The sequence below is a fragment of the Oncorhynchus tshawytscha genome, linkage group LG21, assembly GCF_018296145.1.
Source record: "Oncorhynchus tshawytscha isolate Ot180627B linkage group LG21, Otsh_v2.0, whole genome shotgun sequence".
NCBI classification, from domain to species: Eukaryota; Metazoa; Chordata; class Actinopteri; order Salmoniformes; family Salmonidae; genus Oncorhynchus; species Oncorhynchus tshawytscha.
The window spans coordinates 8,990,098-9,012,421 of record NC_056449.1 but is presented as its reverse complement, the minus strand read 5'-3'; the positions used below and the strand labels follow the sequence as shown (position 1 = coordinate 9,012,421).

Genomic DNA, 22,324 nt, shown 5'->3' with positions numbered 1-22,324 from the left:
CACATACACACATTTACATTACATTGAATTATACACACAAACACACACACATTTACATTATACACACACACGCACACAAACACACACACATTTACATTATACACACACACGCACACAAACACACACGCAAACACAGCACGGGCAAAATTCAATTACATTTGATCAAAAGAATCAAAGAGAATAACGGAACCGTCTTTATCTCATCTCACACCCGCTACAAACACACACAGACATCTCCCTCCCTCCCTCCTCTCCTCATCCTTCGTTTGGCAGTTAGATAGGGCTATGGGAAAAATGTAAACATTGCCACACCTCCCCTGCCACCTTGCCACAGCCCTTTGAAGAGCATTGAGTAGGGAAAGATGACACTGAATCCACTCCGATCTGTTAGGCTCTTTTTAAATGAGGACAGTCATTTCACAGTAAGCTGTGTATCGGAATAGAGGTGTGGGGGTGTGTGTCAACAAGCGAGAGGGATTTGAGTTCATGAAAATAAGGTGTGCCATTCATTGTCTCTGTACGGTGTGTTTTTGTCGATGTGGCTGTCCCAAAAGGGATTTGTTGAGGACTAATCCTGGTTTATTTACAAGGTATTCGATTCAGCATGTAAATCATTGTCAGAGGAAGTCGAAACAGCTCCACAAACAAAGGGCGCTAAATCCACTCACCAAGGCCGGCCCTGGCCTTTTGGGGCCCTAAGCGAGAATTGGTTCGGGGGCTCCCCTACCTCGTGGGTAAAACATTTTAGTGGCCCTCTTGTTGGCAAAGAGAAAAATGTATGTATTAAAGCTACAATTCTACACATTTTGCCAAGACTTACCATGTTAATGATATCGGAGTGAGAGTGACTAACAGAATCAATAGGGGACCCCTGGATACCTGCCCTGCGTGATTACTACAAATATAGATTGCTGGCTAGACTAATTTACCAATCTAAAAATTGTTAGCTGACATGCTAATTGAGTGACTGTCAGTGACTGACATAACAAGACAAAAACTACTGCACAGCCAAATAAAAAACATTGCACTGTGTGTATTCTACTATTCTAACTCTCAACAGTAAGTCGAGACCCAGACTGAATTCCTAAAAAAATGTGTATATACACTGAGTGTACAAAACATTAGGATCACCTTGCTAATATTGACTTGCACCCCCCTTTTGACATCAGAACAGCATGAATTCATCAGGCATGGACTCTACAAGATATCGAAAACGTTCCACAGGGATGCTGGCCCATGTTGACTCCAATGCTTCCCTCAGTTGTGTCAAGTTCACTGGATGTCCTTTGGGTGTTTGGACCATTCTTGATACACGCGGGAAACTGTTGAGCGTGAAAAACCCGGCAGCGTTGCAGTTCTTGACACACTCAAACCTTTGCGCCGAGCACCTGCTACCTACCATATCCCGTTCAAAGGCACTTTAATATTTTGTCTTGCCCATTCATCCTCTGAATGGCACACAGACATAATCCATGTCTGAATTGTCTCAAGGCTTAAAAATCCTTCTTTAACCCGTCTCCTCCACTTCATCGACACTGTTTGAAGGTGACATAAATAAGGGATCACAGCTTTCACCTGGATTCACCTGGTCAGTCTATGTCATGGAAAGAGCAGGTGTTTCTAATGTTTTGTACACTCAGTGTATATATATATATATACACCACATGACCAAAAGTATGTGGACACCTGCTCGTCGAACATCTCCAAATTAATGGGGATTAATATGGTGTTGGTCCTCCCTTTGCTGCTATAACAGCCTCCACTCTTCTGGGAAGGCTTTCCACTACTAGATGTTGGAACATTGCTGCGGGGACTTGCTTCCATTCAGCAACAAGAGCATTAGTGAGGTTGGGCGCTGATGTTGGGCGATTAGGACTGGCTTGCAGTCGGCGTTGCAATTCATACCAAAGGTGTTCGACGGGGTTGAGGTCAGGGCTCTGTGCAGGCCAGTCAAGTTCTTCCACACAGATCTCGACAAACCATTTATGGACCTCGCTTTGTGCACAGGGGCATTCTCATGTCGAAACAGGAAAGGGCCTTCCCCAAACTGTTACCACAAAGTTGGAAGCACAGAATCATCTAGAATGTCATTGTATTCTGTAGCGTTTAGTTTTCCCTTCATTGGAACTAAGGAGCCTGAACCATGAAAAATAGCCACAGACCATTATTCCTCGTCCACCAAACTTTACCGTTGGCACTCTGCATTCGGGCAGGTAGCGTTCTCCAGGCATCCGCCAAGCCAAGATTCGTCCGTCAGACTGCCAGATGGTGAAGCGTGATCCATCACTCCAGAGAACCCATTTCCACTGCTCCAGAATCCAATGGCGGCGAGCTTTATACTACTACAGCCGACGCTTGGCATTGCACATGGAGATCTTAGGCTTGTGTGGGGCTGCTCGGCCATGGAAACCCATTTCATGAGGCTCCAGATGAACAGTTCTTGTGCTGACGTTGCTTCCAGAGGCAGTTTGGAACTTGGTAATGAGTGTTGCAACCGAGGACAGACAATTTTTATGCGCTTCAGCACTCAGCAGTCCCATTCTGTGAGCTTGTGTGGCCTTCCACTTTGCGGCTGAGCCGTTGTTGCTCCTAGACGTCTCCACTTCACAATAACAGCACTTACAGTTGACCCGGGGCAGCTCTAGCAGGGCTGGAATTTGAGGAATTGACTTGTTGCAACGAAGCCACGTTGAAAGTCACTGAGCTCTTCAGTAAGGAGATTGGATGGCTGTGTACTCTTTTTATACACCTATCAGCAATGGGTGTGGCTGAAATAGCCGAATCCACTCATTTGAAGGGGTGTCCACATACTTTTGTATTGTACAATTCCAGTCAAAAGCAGCCAACAAGCACTGTTTGGTAAAAGACCAAATCCATATTATGGCAGGAACAGCTCAAATAAGCTAAGAGAAACGACAGTCCATCATTACTTTAAGACATGAAGGTCAGTCAATATGGAAAATGTCAAGAACTTTGAAAGTTTCTTCAAGTGCAGTTTCAAAAACCATCAAGTGCTATGATGAAACTGGCTCTCATGAGGACCGCCACAGGAAAGGAAGACCCAGAGTTATCTCTGCTGCAGAGGATAAGATAGAGTTACCAGTCTCAGAAATTTCAGCCCAAATAAATGCTTCACAGTGTTCAAGTAACAGACACATCTCAACATCAACTGTTCAGAGGAGACTGTGTGAATCAGGCTTTCATTGTAGAATTGCTGCATACAAACCACTACTAAAGGGCACCAATAAGAAGAGACTTGCTTGGGCCAAGACACATGAGCAATGGACATTAACCAGGTGAAAATGTGTCCTTTGTTCTGGAGTCCAAATTGGAGATTTTTTGGTTCCAACCACTGTGTCTTTGTGAGACGCAGTGTGCGTGAATGGATTATCTCCGCATGTGTGGTTCCCACTGTAACACATGGAGTAGGAGGAGTTATGGTGTTGGTGTGCTTTGCTGGTGACACTGTCTGTGATTTATTTAGAATTCAAGGCACTCTTAACCAGCATGGCTACCACAGCATTCTGCAGAGATACGCCATCCCATCTGGTTTGAGCTTAGTGGGACTATCATTTGTATTTCAAAAGGACACTGACCCAGCACACCTCCAGGCTGTGTAAGGGCTATTTTACCAAGAAGGAGAGTGATGGAGTGCTGCATCAAATGACCTGGCTTCCAACCTCCCCCGACCCCATTGAGATGGTTTGGGATGAGTCGGACCGCAGCGTGAAGGAAAAGCAGCCGACAAGTGCTCAGCATATGTGGGAACTCCTTCAAGACTGTTGGATAAGCATTCCAGGTGAAGCTGGTTGAGAGAATGCCAAGAGTGTTAAAAGCTGTCATTAAGGCAAAGGGTGGCTATTTGATTTGTTTAACACTTTTTTGGTTACTACATGATTCCATATGTGCTTTTTGATGTCTTCACTAGTAAAAATCAAGAAAAACTCTTTAACGAGTGGGTGTTCTAAAACTTTTGACCAGTAGTATATATATAAATATATTTATCGTTTTTTGGGTCGGGGGCCCCTTAGTGCTGGGGGCGCTAAGCGGCCACTTATGTCACTTATGCCTGGAGCTGGCCCTGCCAATCACACTGAGAAAGAGAGTGAGATAGAACAAGACACAGTTATCCCGAGGCACTTCAAGGACAAGCAAGCCCAACGAGCTGAGATGAGAAGTTACCATTATGGAGAGGAAAACATTGCCATTGCTCAACATACACACGGCTGTGCACACTGGCTCGCCCAAATGAATAAGGCAGGATGCACTCAAGCCTACGCAGATTGCTTCAGACTAATTTGGAGCAGTTGGAATGCTGCAAGGAGATGTCGGTGCCAACTCTGCAGCGTACTACCATCTATCTCCACTACCGCTAGACTACTAGGCTAACGGAGGTTTGCAGCGGGAATTACTAAATTATTCAAGACCAAAAATATTAGAGTATCAGCCTTAAAGAAAAAATGCATTACGTCTGTGTCACAGCAGAGAGAGCAGCAGCAACATATGATGTTATTCAAATGACAGGGATTTAGCATCACATTATTCAACAGGAGAATGAGGGGAAGAGGAGAGCGCGAGGGAGAGAGAGGGGGGCGGCGTTCAATAGGTTTCTGTGTTCTTACTTTGGCAACGGAAGACAGACTAATCACTGAATAGAATTATTGAATTGAGAGAGACAGTAAAAGAAAGGACAAGAGAGACAGAGCAAGAAAAGAGCAACACACAAGGAGCAGGGGAGAAAGAGTAACACACAGGGAGCAGGGGAGAAAGAGTAACATACAGGGAGCAGGGGAGAAAGAGTAACATACAGGGAGCAGGGGAGAAAGAGTAACATACAGGGAGCAGGGGAGAAAGAGTAACATACAGGGAGCAGGGGAGAAAGAGTAACACACAAGGAGCAGGGGAGAAAGAGTAACATACAGGGAGCAGGGGAGAAAGAGTAACATACAGGGAGCAGGGGAGAAAGAGTAACATACAGGGAGCAGGGGAGAAAGAGTAACATACAGGAGCAGGGGAGAAAGAGTAACACACAAGGAGCAGGGGAGAAAGAGTAACATACAGGGAGCAGGGGAGAAAGAGTAACATACAGGGAGCAGGGGAGAAAGAGTAACATACAGGGAGCAGGGGAGAAAGAGTAACATACAGGGAGCAGGGGAGAAAGAGCAACACACAAGGAGCAGGGGAGAAAGAGTAACATACAGGGAGCAGGGGAGAAAGAGTAACATACAGAGAGCAGGGGAGAAAGAGTAACATACAGGAGCAGGGGAGAAAGAGCAACACACAAGGAGCAGGGGAGAAAGAGTAACACACAAGGAGCAGGGGAGAAAGAGTAACACACAAGGAGCAGGGGAGAAAGAGCAACACACAAGGAGCAGGGGAGAAAGAGCAACACACAAGGAGCAGGGGAGAAAGAGTAACACACAAGGAGCAGGGGAGAAAGAGCAACACACAAGGAGCAGGGGAGAAAGAGTAACACACAAGGAGCAGGGGAGAAAGAGTAACACACAAGGAGCAGGGGGGGAGAAAGAGTAACACACAAGGAGCAGGGGAGAAAGAGTAACACACAAGGAGCAGGGGAGAAAGAGCAACACACAAGGAGCAGGGGAGAAAGAGCAACACACAAGGAGCAGGGGAGAAAGAGTAACACACAGGGAGCAGGGGAGAAAGAGCAACACACAGGGAGCAGGGGAGAAAGAGTAACACACAGGAGCAGGGGAGAAAGAGTAACACACAAGGAGCAGGGGAGACAGGGTAACATACAGGAGCAGGGGAGAAAGAGCAACACACAAGGAGAGAAAGAGTAACACACAGGGGAGAAAGAGTAACACACAAGGAGCAGGGGAGAAAGAGCAACACACAGGAGCAGGGGAGAAAGAGTAACACACAGGGAGCAGGGGAGAAAGAGCAACACACAGGAGCAGGGGAGAAAGAGTAACACACAGGGAGCAGGGGAGAAAGAGTAACACACAGGGAGCAGGGGAGAAAGAGTAACACACAGGGAGCAGGGGAGAAAGAGTAACATACAGGGAGCAGGGGAGAAAGAGTAACATACAGGGAGCAGGGGAGAAAGAGTAACATACAGGGAGCAGGGGAGAAAGAGTAACATACAGGAGCAGGGGAGAAAGAGTAACATACAGGGAGCAGGGGAGAAAGAGTAACATACAGGAGCAGGGGAGAAAGAGTAACATACAGGGAGCAGGGGAGAAAGAGTAACATACAGGGAGCAGGGGAGAAAGAGTAACATACAGGGAGCAGGGGAGAAAAAGCAACACACAAGGAGCAGGGGGGAGAAAGAGTAACATACAGGGAGCAGGGGAGAAAGAGTAACATACAGGGAGCAGGGGAGAAAGAGTAACATACAGGGAGCAGGGGAGAAAGAGTAACATACAGGAGCAGGGGAGAAAGAGTAACATACAGGGAGCAGGGGAGAAAAAGTAACATACAGGGAGCAGGGGAGAAAAAGCAACACACAAGGAGCAGGGGAGAAAGAGTAACATACAGGGAGCAGGGGAGAAAGAGCAACACAGGGAACAAAGGAGAAAGAGCAACACAGGGAACAGAGGAGAAAGAGTAACATACAGGGAGCAGGGGAGAAAGAGTAACATACAGGGAGCAGGGGAGAAAAAGTAACATACAGGGAGCAGGGGAGAAAAAGCAACACACAAGGAGCAGGGGAGAAAGAGTAACATACAGGGAGCAGGGGAGAAAGGGTAACATACAGGGAGCAGGGGAGAAAAAGCAACACACAAGGAGCAGGGGAGAAAGAGTAACATACAGGGAGCAGGGGAGAAAGGGTAACATACAGGAGCAGGGGAGAAAGAGTAACATACAGGGAGAAGAAAAGAGTAACATACAGGGAGCAGGGGAGAAAGAGTAACATACAGGAGGGGAGAAAGAGTAACATACAGGAGCAGGGGAGAAAGAGTAACATACAGGGAGCAGGGGAGAAAGAGTAACATACAGGGAGCAGGGGAGAAAAGAGAAAGAGGGAGCAGGGGAGAAAGAGTAACATACAGGAGCAGGGGAGAAAGAGTAACATACAGGAGCAGGGGAGAAAGAGTAACATACAGGGAGCAGGGGAGAAAGAGTAACATACAGGGAGCAGGGGAGAAAGAGTAACATACAGGAAGCAGGGGAGAAAGAGTAACATACAGGGAGCAGGGGAGAAAGAGTAACATACAGGGAGCAGGGGAGAAAGAGTAACATACAGGGAGCAGGGGAGAAAAAGCAACACACAAGGAGCAGGGGAGAAAGAGTAACATACAGGGAGCAGGGGAGAAAGGGTAACATACAGGGAGCAGGGGAGAAAAAGCAACACACAAGGAGCAGGGGAGAAAGGGTAACATACAGGGAGCAGGGGAGAAAGAGTAACATACAGGGGAGAAAAGCAGGGGGGGAGAAAGAGTAACATACAGGGAGCAGGGGAGAAAGAGTAACATACAGGGAGCAGGGGAGAAAGAGTAACATACAGGGAGCAGGGGGGGAGAAAGAGTAACATACAGGGAGCAGGGGAGAAAGAGTAACATACAGGGGAGAAAAGTAGGGGAGAAAGAGTAACATACAGGGAGCAGGGGAGAAAAAGCAACACACAGGGAGCAGGGGAGAAAGAGTAACATACAGGAGCAGGGGAGAAAGGGTAGAAGGGGAGAAAGGTAACATACAGGGAGCAGGGGAGAAAGAGTAACATACAGGAGCAGGGGAGAAAGAGTAACATACAGGGAGCAGGGGAGAAAGAGTAACATACAGGGAGCAGGGGAGAAAGAGTAACATACAGGGAGCAGGGGAGAAAGAGTAACATACAGGGAGCAGGGGAGAAAGAGCAACACAGGGAACAAAGGAGAAAGAGCAACACAGGGAACAGAGGAGAAAGAGTAACATACAGGGAGCAGGGGAGAAAGAGTAACATACAGGGAGCAGGGGAGAAAGAGTAACACACAGGGAGCAGGGGAGAAAGAGTAACATACAGGGAGCAGGGGAGAAAGAGTAACATACAGGGAGCAGGGGAGAAAGAGTAACATACAGGGAGCAGGGGAGAAAGAGTAACACACAGGGAGCAGGGGAGAAAGAGTAACATACAGGGAACAGAGGAGAAAGAGTAACATACAGGGGAGAAAGAGTAACATACAGGGAGCAGGGGAGAAAGAGTAACATACAGGGAGCAGGGGAGAAAGAGTAACATACAGGGAGCAGGGGAGAAAGAGTAACATACAGGAGCAGGGGAGAAAGAGTAACATACAGGGAGCAGGGGAGAAAGAGCAACATACAGGGAACAAAGGAGAAAGAGCAACATACAGGGAACAGGGAGAAAGAGCAACACAGGGAACAAAGGAGAAAGAGCAACACAGGGAACAGAGGAGAAAGAGCAACACAGGGAACAAGGAGAAAGAGCAACACAGGGAACAGAGGAGAAAGAGCAACACAGGGAACAGAGGAGAAAGAGCAACACAGGGAACAGAGGAGAAAGAGCAACACAGGGAACAGAGGAGAAAGAGCAACACAGGGAACAGAGGAGAAAGAGCAACACAGGGAACAGAGGAGAAAGAGCAACACAGGGAACAGAGGAGAAAGAGCAACACAGGGAACAGAGGAGAAAGAGTAACATACAGGGAGCAGGGGAGAAAGAGTAACATACAGGGAGCAGGGGAGAAAAGTAACATACAGGGAGCAGGGGAGAAAAAGTAACACACAGGGAGCAGGGGAGAAAGAGTAACATACAGGGAGCAGGGGAGAAAGAGTAACACACAGGAGCAGGGGAGAAAGAGTAACATACAGGAGCAGGGGAGAAAGAGTAACATACAGGGAGCAGGGGAGAAAGAGTAACATACAGGGAGCAGGGGAGAAAGAGTAACACACAGGGAGCAGGGGAGAAAGAGTAACATACAGGGAGCAGGGGAGAAAGAGTAACATACAGGAACAGGGAGAAAAAGAGTAACATAGGGAGCAGGGGAGAAAGAGTAACATACAGGGAGCAGGGGAGAAAGAGTAACATACAGGGAGCAGGGGAGAAAGAGTAACATACAGGGAGCAGGGGAGAAAGAGTAACATACAGGGAGCAGGGGAGAAAGAGTAACATACAGGGAACAGAGGAGAAAGAGTAACATACAGGGGAGAAAGAGTAACATACAGGGAGCAGGGGAGAAAGAGTAACATACAGGGAGCAGGGGAGAAAGAGTAACATACAGGGAGCAGGGGAGAAAGAGTAACATACAGGGAGCAGGGGAGAAAGAGTAACATACAGGGAGCAGGGGAGAAAGAGTAACATACAGGGAGCAGGGGAGAAAGAGTAACATACAGGGAGCAGGGGAGAAAGAGCAACACAGGGAACAAAGGAGAAAGAGCAACACAGGGAACAGAGGAGAAAGAGCAACACAGGGAACAAAGGAGAAAGAGCAACACAGGGAACAGAGGAGAAAGAGCAACACAGGGAACAGAGGAGAAAGAGCAACACAGGGAACAGAGGAGAAAGAGCAACACAGGGAACAGAGGAGAAAGAGCAACACAGGGAACAGAGGAGAAAGAGCAACACAGGGAACAGAGGAGAAAGAGCAACACAGGGAACAGAGGAGAAAGAGCAACACAGGGAACAGAGGAGAAAGAGCAACACAGGGAACAGAGGAGAAAGAGCAACACAGGGAACAGAGGAGAAAGAGCAACACACAGGGAGCAGAGGAGAGAGAAAAGCCTTCTTTTCTTATCTGAGCCCTTGCCTTATTTGCTGATTCCTGGCATCCTCACCATTTTCCCCTCAGAACAATCCAATAGGTTTCACTCTGGAGACAAAAGGCATCATTTGTTGCATCCTCTCTAAAATGATGCAATCACAAGAGAGGCCAAGGCAAAGCTGCAGCTAAGCCTGGATCCACAGACTGTTGTAGCCTCTCACTTTACTACTGACCCATACTGCAAGAAACTCGGTCAGAAACTCGATCAGAAACTCGATCAGATGGTATTTGATTTTTGATGATTTTGATATAGATATTTGTACTGCACTGTTGAGGAGAGCTTGTAGGTAAGCCTTTATTTTTTGTAAGATTACATTTTTCTTCCAACACAAAAGCATAAATAGACAAAGACAATAGACAACTTACCATTTACGTACATTCATTTCTACAGACGTTAATGACTTCCCACTTGCTCAGACACACACGTTCCCACATGTACACTTTGATTTGAGATGTCTTGTGAGATGACCACAGATGAAGTGAGCCATGGAAGACCAGGTTATTAAAGGGGGAGTGGTGGTATGGAGGTTGAAGAGATGTTGTGGGAAGGTTGAGGATGTGCAATTACCTCAGATGTGAAGTGAAGTCAATCATTTAAAACGTTACCAGCAAGGTATGGGGAGGTTGAAGGGAGGTTTACGGGAAATTGTGAGGGTAGTTTGAAGAAAGATTGAGGGTAAAGTTAAGGTTTTCAGTTGAGATAATGTTATCGACTGGTTGAGTGGAAGTCAAGGTGATGTTGTGGAGAGGTTGTATGGACGGAAGGTGGTTGTGGGGAGATTGTGTGAAGGTTATGGGGAGGTTGAGGGAGGTGGTTGTGGGGAGGTTGTGGGAAGGTTATGGGGAGGTTGAGGGAAGTGGTTGTGGGGAGGTTCAGGTCAAGTTACCAGCAGTAGTTTCCAGCGGCTGTTGAGGTGCTCCAGGGAGTGGGCGTTGTCCATGGACAAATGGACATCAGAAATGGCCAGCTCATGAGCCAGGTCATTGATGTGCTTCATGCCTTCCTTCACCTGAGTTAGCTCCTCCTTAAACAACTGGAGGTGGGAGAGAGGGGGGAGAAGGAAAGGAGAGAGATGTAGAAGGAGAGAAGAGAGGAAGGGGAAATGAGAGAAAAAGGAAGGTGAGGGAGAAAGAGAGCAAATAAGAAAGAGGGAAAGGGAGGAAATGGAGAGAAAATGAGAGAGGGAGAGGTTGAAAATAGAGAATTAGAGAGGGAGAGGGATGAATTAGAGAATTAGAGAGGGAGAGGGAGGAAATAGAGAATTAGAGAGGGAGAGGGAGGAAATAGAGAATGAGAGAGGGAGGAAATAGAGAGTTAGAGAGGGAGAGGGATGAATTAGAGAGATAATTAGAGAGGGAGAGGAAGGAAATAGAGAGTGAATTAGAGAGGGAGAGGGAGGAAATAGAGAGTGAATTAGAGAGAGAAAGGGAGGAAATAGAGAGTGAATTAGAGAGGGAAAGGGAGGAAATAGAGAGTGAATTAGAGAGGGAAAGGGAGGAAATAGAGAGAGAATTAGAGAGGGAGAGGAAGGAAATAGAGAGTGAATTAGAGAGGGAGAGGAAGGAAATAGAGAGTGAATTAGAGAGGGAGAGGAAGGAAATAGAGAGTGAATTAGAGAGGGAGAGGAAGGAAATAGAGAGTGAATTAGAGAGGGAGAGGAAGGAAATAGAGAGTGAATTAGAGAGGGAGAGGAAGGAAATAGAGAGTGAATTAGAGAGGGAAAGGGAGGAAATAGAGAGTGAATTAGAGAGGGAGAGGAAGGAAATAGAGAGTGAATTAGAGAGGGAAAGGGAGGAAATAGAGAGAGAATTAGAGAGGGAGAGGAAGGAAATAGAGAGTGAATTAGAGAGGGAAAGGGAGGAAATAGAGAGGAATTAGAGAGGGAGAGGAAGGAAATAGAGAGTGAATTAGAGAGGGAGAGGGAGAGGCACATACACACCCCCCCATCAATTGAAATTTGGTTCATAACATTCATCAAATAATAAAAAATTCACAATGCATGCCCAATTCCTTTCCCCAAGTTGACTGAATTTAATGGCATTAGACTCATTCTGTTATATGGCTGTGTGGACTGTGGACCTAGTATTGGAGCTGCTGCCCGCACAAACACCATCACCAAGGGAGAGATACAACAGGGACCCTTCATGGCTTACGCAACTTAAGAGTCAGATCAACCCAGCCAAAACAGCACTAATGATCTAAGGGATGTGTGAGTGTGTGTGTGCGCACACAGTGCTGTAGTTATATCAAGTTAATGGTGTCTGTGCTGCAGCCTCATGACAAAAACATGAGGAGAGAGAGAGAGAGAGAGAGAGAGAGAGAGAGAGAGAGAGAGAGAGAGAGAGAGAGAGAGAGAGAGAGAGAGTGTGTGTGTGTGTGTGTACACCACAGACAGACAGAGCCTGCTGGAATGCCTGCCCTGGAGACATAGAAAAAGGAGGAACATGTGCTGGCACTGACAGCAAGGCAAACATTGACATGATCATTGTGACTTAACAACTAAACAAATAACTGGCTGGGGATTCAACATCAGCCAATCAACTGAGGGAACTCTGTCATATCAACATGTCACTGGCTATTGACTCAATGCACTGCCTGCTGTTGTCGGCTTAGTTGGCTGTCCGTTTGGGAGAATAAATGTAGGAGAAAGATTAGAAACTAACACTTTCTCTGAAACAAATGAATTGTGTACATAAAGACACTGAAACACACTGAGTGTGACATTTATGGTGACAAAGGAGCACAGATTTGTGGGAAGGAAAGGCTACCATAAACCTCATGACAATCAGGCAAGGTAATTCAATGTGAAACTTTTCTGAAAAAACGTGTTATAAGGAGGTTAATATTTAACGTTAGTTTATTCAACTAAGTGAGGCACAGTTGTCTTCTTACAACACACATCATTGGGAAGAAAAGTTTCTATTTAGGGTTCATACAGCTAAATTATAATGAGGTTTACAGTATATTTTGCACAGGTCTGTGCCCTTTCAAATCAAATCACAATTTATTTAAAGTGCATTTAGCAAAACAGCAAACCAGTAAACAGTAAAACATGATATATTTAAGCCCCGAGGAGGTGTTGTATATGGTCAATACACCACGACTAAGGGCTGTTCTTACAAGACGCAATGTGGAATGTCTGGACACAGCCCGTACAGCCCTTTTCAGCCCCTTTTCAGCCTTTTGTCTATATTTTGACTATTTTCTACATTGTTGAATAATAGTGAAGATATCAACACTATGAAATAACACATAGAATCGTGCAGTAAGCCAAATAAATGTTAAACAAATCCAAATACATGTTATATTTAACATTCTTCAAAGTAACCACCCTTTGCCTTGATGACAGCTTTGCACCCTCTTGGCATTCTCTCAACCAGCTTCATGAGGTTCTCACCTGGAATGCATTTCAATTAACGGGTGTGTCTTGTTAAAAAGTTCAGTTGTGTTGTGACAAGGTAGGGGTTGGTATACAGAAGATAGCCCTATTTGGTAAAAGACCAAGTACATATTATGGCAAGAACAGCTCAAATAAGCAAAGAGAAATGACAGTCCATCATCACTTTAAGACATGAAGGTCAGTCAATCCGGAACATTTGCGACTGCACTTGAAGAAACTTTCATCAAGTGCTATGATGAAACTGGCTCTCATGAGGACAGGCATAGCAAAGGAAGACCCAGAGTTACCTCTGCTGCAGAGGATAAGCTCATTACAGTTACCAGCCTCATAAATTGCAGCCCAAATAAATGCTTTACAGAGTTCAAGTAACAGACACATCTCAACATCAACTGTTCAGAGGAGACTGCGTGAATCAGGCCTCCATGGTCGAATTGCTGCAAAGAAACCCCTACTGAAGGACACCAATAAGAAGAAGATACTTGCTTGGAACAAGAAACATGAGCAATGGACATTAGATAGGTGGAAATCTGTCCTTTGGTCTGATGAGTCCAATTTTTTAGTTCCAATCTTTGTGAGACGCAGAGTAGGTGAATGGTTGAACTCCGCATGTGTGATTCCCACCGTGAAGCATGGAGGAGGAGGTGTGACGGTGTGGGGGTGCTTTGCTGGTGACACAGTCAGGATTTATTTAGAATTCAAGGAACACTTAACCAGCATGGCTACCACAGCATTCTGCAGCGATATGCCATCCAATCTGGTTTGGGCTTAGTGGGACTATCATTTTTTTTCAACAGGACAGTGACCAAAAGCACATCTCCAGGCTGTGTAAAGGCCTCCAATCACCTGACCTCAACCCAATTGCGATGGTTTGGGATGAGTTGGACCGCAGAGTGAAGGAAAAGCAGCCAACAAGTGCTCAGCATCTGTGGGAACTCCTTCAAGACAGTTGGAAAAGCATTCCTCATGAAGCTGGTTGAGAGAATGCCAAGAGTGTGTAAAACTGTCAACTAAACAAAGGGTGGCTACTTTGAAGAATTGCAAATCTAAAAAATATTTTGATTTGTTAAACACGTTTTTGGTTACTAGATGATTCCATATGTGTTATGTCATAGTTACATCATAGTAGTTACATCATAGTTACAATCATTACATTTTGCTTCTGCAAATACAGTGTCTTATAAGCCCATGTGGCACACACGTCCTGAAGATGCAAGACTTAAACACTAATAAGATCATAATAAATTAATTAAAAATCAAATCATGTCGCCCAGGAACACTGAGTCAATACTAACAGAAAGCTAAGAGAGCAGAGGGATAGAGAGACAGATCTTCCATAATTACAGTGAAGTAACAGCCATCTAGCCAGCAGAGTGGAGGAGCCTCTTCACAGATAACAGATTAGCGAGCGTAGCTAGAGGGAATCTTCTAGACAGTTTTCTTATCAATATCTTCACAGCATTGTCTCCATATCTAAGCAATAAAGATGGATCTATTCATGTTTCAGGCACTATTTAATCTGTGTCGATTCCACAGGTATTTTATATTTCAAATCACTTTGATTTGAGATCTGATATCTGCAGATTCTGTCTGGCCCTGGTGGTGAGGAGCACAGTACACACACACACACTCACTCACACACACACACACACACACACACACACACACACGCACACCCAAACGCACACACACAAACCCAGCTTTTTATTTGAAGCAGACAGCTTGCTTAATATTTGAGACGCACACATACATGCTTACCTTAGTGGCATCGATGTGGTCCTGCAGTGAGTCGATGAAGAGGTCCCCTACAGGCTCCCATGCATCCCGGACCCCCTCAGCCTGTTCTAGGGCCACCGCCAGCTCCTCCATGGCTGCCTGGGTCTGCAGCAGGCGCTCCAGGGTCCGCTCCATGTGCCTTGGACACAGACAGAATACTTTAACTTCTACAGTTGTTTTATACATAGTCATATGCAGTTTTACCACTAACGCAAGACATCACCCTAATACTTGAGCAACACACCAACCCTAACCTTATTTCGGCCATAGTATTTTCCTTGATGCTGTCAAAATAAAGACCCAATGATATTTGAGTACAGGCACGGTAAAAACATCTCTAGCCAATCGAAAACCCAGAATCATGGGTGTATTGTAGCCCAGTGGAGTGGGCCTGTGGCGCATATCTGACCTGTGTCGGTCCACGCAGCGGGCAGTCAGCTTCTCCCACAGGTCACTGGCCACGTTGGCCTGCTTCCACACTGAACGACTCACGTTCAGGATCCGCTTCCTCGGAGACACTTCTGGAGGAGGAGGAGGAGGGGATGAAGAGGGGGGAGCAGGAGAGCAGGGTGAGGGATTGGGATTGAGAGTGTAAGCCCCAATTGGTGCAAACATCAGTAGAAAGAAACAGTTGGACAGGAGAAACTGTGGGAAATATCTTGTTGGGGGCAGAGAAACAGGGAGAGTTCGCCCCCATATTTTCCCCATGCGTGCCACCAGTGGTGGAGAGCAAGAGGATGCTGGTTGGGGGAGGGGGAGGAAGGGGGGGAAGGAGAGTGGGGGGCAGAAACAGCCTAGCATGCTGCATTATTGATTTGACCAGATGGTGTGAACTGGGCTAATTGGTCCCGACCCAACTGCTCTCCCCAAACATACATTCTCTGATCCACTCTGATACAGCAGGACAGGTAGCTGCTAATCAGACCTAATGGTGGATACACAACTGCTAGAGATCAACTTACTGAACTCCCTATCTCTCTCTGTTCTCACTGCTCAGGTCTGGTTTTGGTGTGTGTGGCAGGGTGGCAGGGTGGGGTGGTATGGGGAGGATTGGCACCTACAGATGTAGGATCTTAATTTGATCACTCTTTTGTTGGTGACTCTTTTGTTGCAAACTTGGAGTGTATTCAGGTTTAAAATGGCTTCTAAAGTTTGTACTTTCCACTTTAAAATGTCCGACTTGATTTACCCTAACAAAAAATGCATCAACCACTACAAAACATTTCCATGAATTATAATCCACATAATAATGCAGGATTATTTTCCTCCTGTAGCAAACTAGCTCAAATTAAGATCCTGCATATGTAGGTTGTCATTTGACACGGTTTTGGAGTGGGTGGGCAGACCTTTTCCGTCGGGCAGCGTCTCCTCGGGCTCCTGGAAGGGGTGCTGTGCCAAGAAGGCCTGAGCAGACTCCAGCACAGAGTAGATGAACGGCCCCCGAGACTTGACATCCTCCATGAATACCTGGAGACAGACAGGACAGGAGCCCACAGAGAGATGAAGGCATGGTTCAATCACATACAAACAACATGCATAGGCTCATTATAACACATAGTGTACAATATATACACACACAGACATCAATTTGCATACATGAACACACACAGTGAGGAGCAACTTGCAGAGGGCCACATAAGACTGCCTAGCTGTCAGTCTGTACTATATCGTCTCTGTGCTGAACTGCCTGAGTACATGCACATTATTCTGCTGCAGACCTAGATACCAACCCAGCTGCCTAGTGGAATTAATGACTCATAGGCTGTCCCATAGGGCTCTGGTCAACAGTAATACACTTTATAGAGAATAGGGTGCAATTTAGGACGGAATCACAGAGAATCCCGTGGGCCTATGGACCGGTAGTGTCAACCAGACTCTCTTGTCCTCAACAGCTAATCTCCATTCACCACTCAATTTATGCTAGGTAAAAACTTTAGCCTATATATTAGTACGTTATTAAACTAACGTGAAATACACTGACTGCACAAAACTTTAAGAACATGACGTAGACTGACCAGGTGAATCCAGGTGATAGCTTTGATCCCTTATTGATGTCACCTGTTAAATCCACACATGGATTGTGTGTGTGTGCCATTCAGAGGGTGAATGAGCAAGACAAAATATTAAAGTGCCTTTGAACGGGATATGGTAGTAGGTGCCAGGTGCACCGGTTTGAGTGTGTCAAGAACTCCAACGCTGCTGGGGTTTTCGCACTCAACAGTTTCCCGGGTGTGTCAACAATTGTCCACCACCCAAAGGACATCCAGCCAACTTGACACAAGTGTGGGAAGCATTGGAGTCAACATTGACCAGCATCCCTGTAGAACGCGTTCGACACCTTGTAGAGTCTATGCCCCGACAAACTGAGGCTGCTCTGATGGCAAATGGGTATATTGTCAGGAAGAGTTGGAGGTGGAGGAAGCTGTAGAGCCATTATCCTGGCGACGCTTGTGGAAGGGTAAGGTGGCTCTTGCACGCTGAGCTAGCTGGAGCTCGACATCATCATCGCTGCTGGGCTTGGCAGCGGCCTCGGTGGTTTGATACTGCTGTTGCTGCCAATCGCTCGCTTTCTCCTTTTGGTTTTGTTTGGGTACCTTGGTGAAGCCAATTTTTGATATCCATCGTAGCTGTGGCAGATTAGCTGGTTCGAGCTAGTTAAATAGACTAAGGCTAATAACACTAACAATTTGTATAGCTAGCCAAGAAGCTAACTCAACTCTGTAGTCGTGGGGCGTGAGGAAAGCAAAGCAGCGTCAACTGTAAACTTGATTCCACCATTATAAATCAAAATAGAATATTACAGACGGAGGCATATCATGTTATTCACTTAGCCTACCACAGGAGTCATATCTAGGGATATGGCGGTCATGACATTTTGTCAGCTGGTGATTGTCAAGCAAATAACTGCGTTCTCATGGTAATTGACCGTTAATTAGCATAAACACATTTAGCATCTCCTGGCTTCCAAGCATAGCCTACAAGCTACTGATGTAGAACTTTGGAACATCTATATTTTAAAAAGTCTAATAAATCCATTTAATATTGCCAGTGGTGGAAAAAGTACCCAACTGTCATACTTGAGTAAAAGTAAAGATACCTCAAAGAAAAATTGCTCAGGTAAAAGTCACCCAGTTAAAATATTACTTGAGTAAAAGTTGAAAAGTATTTGGTTTTAAATATACTTAAGTATAAAAAGAAAATATAATTGCAAAAATATATTTAAGTATCAAAAGTAAAAGTATAAATGATTTCAAATTGCTTATATTAAGCAAACCAGATGGCACAATTATTATTATTTGTTTTATGTAAGTATAGCCAGGGGCAAACATAATTTACAAATGAAGCATTTGTGTTTAGTGAGTCCACCAGATCAGAGGCAGTAGCAATAATCATGTTGTCTTGACAAGTGTGTGAATTGGACCACTTTCCTTATGTGCTAAGCATTTGAAATGTAACGAATACACTTGGGTGTTAGGGAAAATGTATGGAGTAAAAAGTACATCATTTTCTTCAGGAGCGTAGTGAAGTGAATGAAAAGTTGTCAAACATATAAATAGTAAAGTAAAGATACCCCCCAAAAAATAGTTAAGTAGTACTTTAAAGTATTTTTACTTACAGTTGAAGTCGGAAGTTTACATACACCTTAGCCAAATACGTTTTTTTTCTCACAATTCCTGACATTTAGTCCTAGTAAAAATTCCCTGTTTTAGGTCAGTTAGGATCACCACTTTATTTTAAGAATGTGAAATGTCAGAATAATAGTAAAGAGAATGATTTATTTCAGCTTTTATTTCTTTCATCACATTCTAGTGTCACGTTCTGACCTTTATTTCCTTTGTTTTGTATTTATTATTTAGTATGGTCAGGGCGTGAGTTGGGGTGGGGAGTCTATGTTTGATTTTCTATGATTTGGGGATTTCTATGTTTCGGCCTAGTATGGTTCTCAATCAGAGGCAGGTGTCATTAGTTGTCTCTGATTGAGAATCATACAGTGCCTTGCGAAAGTATTCGGCCCCCTTGAACTTTGCGACCTTTTGCCACATTTCAGGGTTCAAACATAAAGATATAAAACTGTATTTTTTTGTGAAGAATCAACAACAAGTGGGACACAATCATGAAGTGGAACGACATTTATTGGATATTTCAAACTTTTTTAACAAATCAAAAACAGAAAAATTGGGCGTGCAAAATTATTCAGCCCCTTTACTTTCAGTGCAGCAATGTCTCTCCAGAAGTTCAGTGAGGATCTCTGAATGATCCAATGTTGACCTAAATGACTAATGATGATAAATACAATCCACCTGTGTGTAATCAAGTCTCCGTATAAATGCACCTGCACTGTGATAGTCTCAGAGGTCCGTTAAAAGCGCAGAGAGCATCATGAAGAACAAGGAACACACCAGGCAGGTCCGAGATACTGTTGTGAAGAAGTTTAAAGCCGGATTTGGATACAAAAAGATTTAAACATCCCAAGGAGCACTGTGCAAGCGATAATATTGAAATGGAAGGAGTATCAGACCACTGCAAATCTACCAAGACCTGGCCGTCCCTCTAAACTTTCAGCTCATACAAGGAGAAGACTGATCAGAGATGCAGCCAAGAGGCCCATGATCACTCTGGATGAACTGCAGAGATCTACAGCTGAGGTGGGAGACTCTGTCCATAGGACAACAATCAGTCGTATATTGCACAAATCTGGCCTTTATGGAAGAGTGGCAAGAAGAAAGCCATTTCTTAAAGATATCCATTAAAAGTGTTGTTTAAAGTTTGCCACAAGCCACCTGGGAGACACACCAAACATGTGGAAGAAGGTGCTCTGGTAAGATGATACCAAAATGGAACTTTTTGGCAACAATGCAAAACGTTATGTTTGGCGTAAAAGCAACACAGCTCATCACCCTGAACACACCATCCCCACTGTCAAACATGCTGGTGGCAGCATCATGGTTTGGGCCTGCTTTTCTTCAGCAGGGACAGGGAAGATGGTTAAAATTGATGGGAAGATGGATGGAGCCAAATACAGGACCATTCTGGAAGAAAACCTGATGGAGTCTGCAAAAGACCTGAGACTGGGACGGAGATTTGTCTTCCAACAAGACAATGATCCAAAACATAAAGCAAAATCTACAATGGAATGGTTCAAAAATAAAATAAAATCAAACATATCCAGGTGTTAGAATGGCCAAGTCAAGGTCCAGACCTGAATCCAATCGAGAATCTGTGGAAATAACTGAAAACTGCTGTTCACAAATGCTCTCCATCAAACCTCACTGAGTTTGAGCTGTTTTGCAAGGAGGAATGGGAAAAAATTTCAGTCTCTCGATGTGCAAAACTGATAGAGACATACCCCAAGCGACTTACAGCTGTAATCGCAGCAAAAGGTGCCGCTACAAAGTATTAACTTAAGGGGGCTGAATAATTTTGCACGCCCAATTTTTCAGTTTTTGATTTGTTAAAAAACTTTGAAATATCCAATAAATGTCGTTCCACTTCATGATTGTGTCCCACTTGTTGTTGATTCTTCACAAAAAAATACAGTTTTATATCTTTATGTTTGAAGCCTGAAATGTGGCAAAAGGTCGCAAAGTTCAAGGGCGCCGAATACTTTCGCAAGGCACTGTACTTAGGTGGCCTGGTTTGCACTGTTTGTTTGTGGGTGATTGTCTATGTTAGTTGCTTGTGTCAGCACAGTCCTTATGATAGCTTCACGGTCTTTATTTGTTTATTGTTTTTGTATTCGGTGTTCAGTTCTTTCTTTAATTAAACATTCATCATGAACACATACCACGCCGCATTTTGGTCCTCTGATCCTTCTCGCCTCTCCTCTTCAGATGAAGAGGAGGAAGATCGTGACACCTAGTGGGTCAGAAGTTTACATACACTCTTTAAATTGTTTAACCTAGGTCAAAAGTTTCGGGTAGCCTTCCACAAGCTTCCCACAATAAGTTGGGTGAATTTTGTCCCATTCCTCCTGACAGAGCTGGTGTAACTGAGTCAGGTTTGTAGGCCTCTTTGCTCACACACGCATTTTCAGTTCTGCCCACACATTTTCTATAGGATTGAGGTCAGGGCTTTGTGATGGCCACTCGAATACCTTGACTTGGTTGTCCTTAAGCCATTTTGACACAACTTTGGAAGTATGCTTGGGGTCATTGGAAGACCTATTTGCGACCAAGCTTCAATTTCCTGACTGATGTCTTGAGATGTTGCTTCAATATATCCACATAGTTTTCCTGCCTCATGACGCCATCTATTTTGTGAAGTGCACCAGTCCCTCCTGTAGCAAAGCACCCCCACAACATGATGCTGCCACCCCCGTGCTTCACGGTTGGGATGGTGTTCTTCAGGCTTGAAAGCCTCCCCTTTTTTCCTCCAAATATAACAATGGACATATGGCTAAACAGTTCTATTTTTGTTTCATCAGACCAGAGGACATTTATGCAAAAAGTACGATCTTTGTCCCCATATGCAGTGGCAAACCGTAGTCTGGCTTTTTTATGTTGGTTTTGGAGCAGTGGCTTCTTCCTTGCTGAGCGGCCTTTCAGGTTATGTCGTTACAGGACTCGTCGATACAGGATATAAATCATTTTGTACCTGTTCCTCCAGCATCTTCACATGATCCTTTGCTGTTGTTCTGGGATTGATTTGCACTTTTCGCACCAAAGTACGTTCACTAGGAGACAGAACGTGTCTACTTCCTGAGCGGTATGATGGCTGTGTGGTTCCATGGTGTTTGGTAAGACAAGAGGCGGCAGACTATGTATTTTTGTAAATAACAGCTGGTGCACAATATCTAAGGAAGTCTCGATCTATTGCTCTCCTGAGGTAGAATATATCATGATAAGCTGTATACCACACTATCTACCTGGAGAGTAGAGAACATGCTCACCCAGAGGCGGCCCTCCTAGTAGCCGGGGAATTTAATGCAGGGAAACTTAAATCCGGTTGACCAAATTTCTATCAGCATATTAAACGTGCAACCAGAGGGGAAAAAACCCTGGACACTTTTTTGGTTACTACATGATTCCATATGTGTTATTTCATAGTTTTGATGTCTTCACTATTATCCTACAATAAATAAAAAATAAAGAAAAACCCTGGATTGAGTAGGTGTGTCCAAACTTTTGACTGGTACTGTATGTCTAGATGTTTAATGCATTCTAAGACGGTGCGATGTAACTCTAATGATGATTTGAAAACAGTTGAATGAAAGGCTTGAGCTTTGAGAAAATGGCGCCGGAGGAGATGGCTGCCATTTTACGGTCTCCTAACCAATTGTGCTATTATGTGATTTTTTTCCGCAATGTTTGTAAATTCTTTTGTACATAATGTTTCAATAACCGTATCTTACGGCAGAAAAGAGCTTCTAGATATCAGGACAGCGATCACTCACCTCGGGTTAGACAAAGATTTTTTCAACAACAACAA

General features: G+C 44.7%; 1 protein-coding gene across 1 annotated transcript in view; it reads right to left on the bottom strand.

The window, feature by feature from the left end:
• drp2 (dystrophin related protein 2) overlaps nucleotides 1-22,324 on the bottom strand; it is a 178,459-nt gene that overhangs the window by 60,567 nt on the left and 95,568 nt on the right. The window contains exons 4-7 of the mRNA XM_042303053.1: nucleotides 16,243-16,363; nucleotides 15,306-15,417; nucleotides 14,879-15,035; nucleotides 10,610-10,756 (exon numbers count right to left, since the gene is read on the bottom strand). Of these exons, the coding sequence (XP_042158987.1) occupies nucleotides 10,610-10,756; nucleotides 14,879-15,035; nucleotides 15,306-15,417; nucleotides 16,243-16,363 (537 nt within the window). The remainder of the gene's footprint in view (nucleotides 1-10,609; nucleotides 10,757-14,878; nucleotides 15,036-15,305; nucleotides 15,418-16,242; nucleotides 16,364-22,324) is intronic.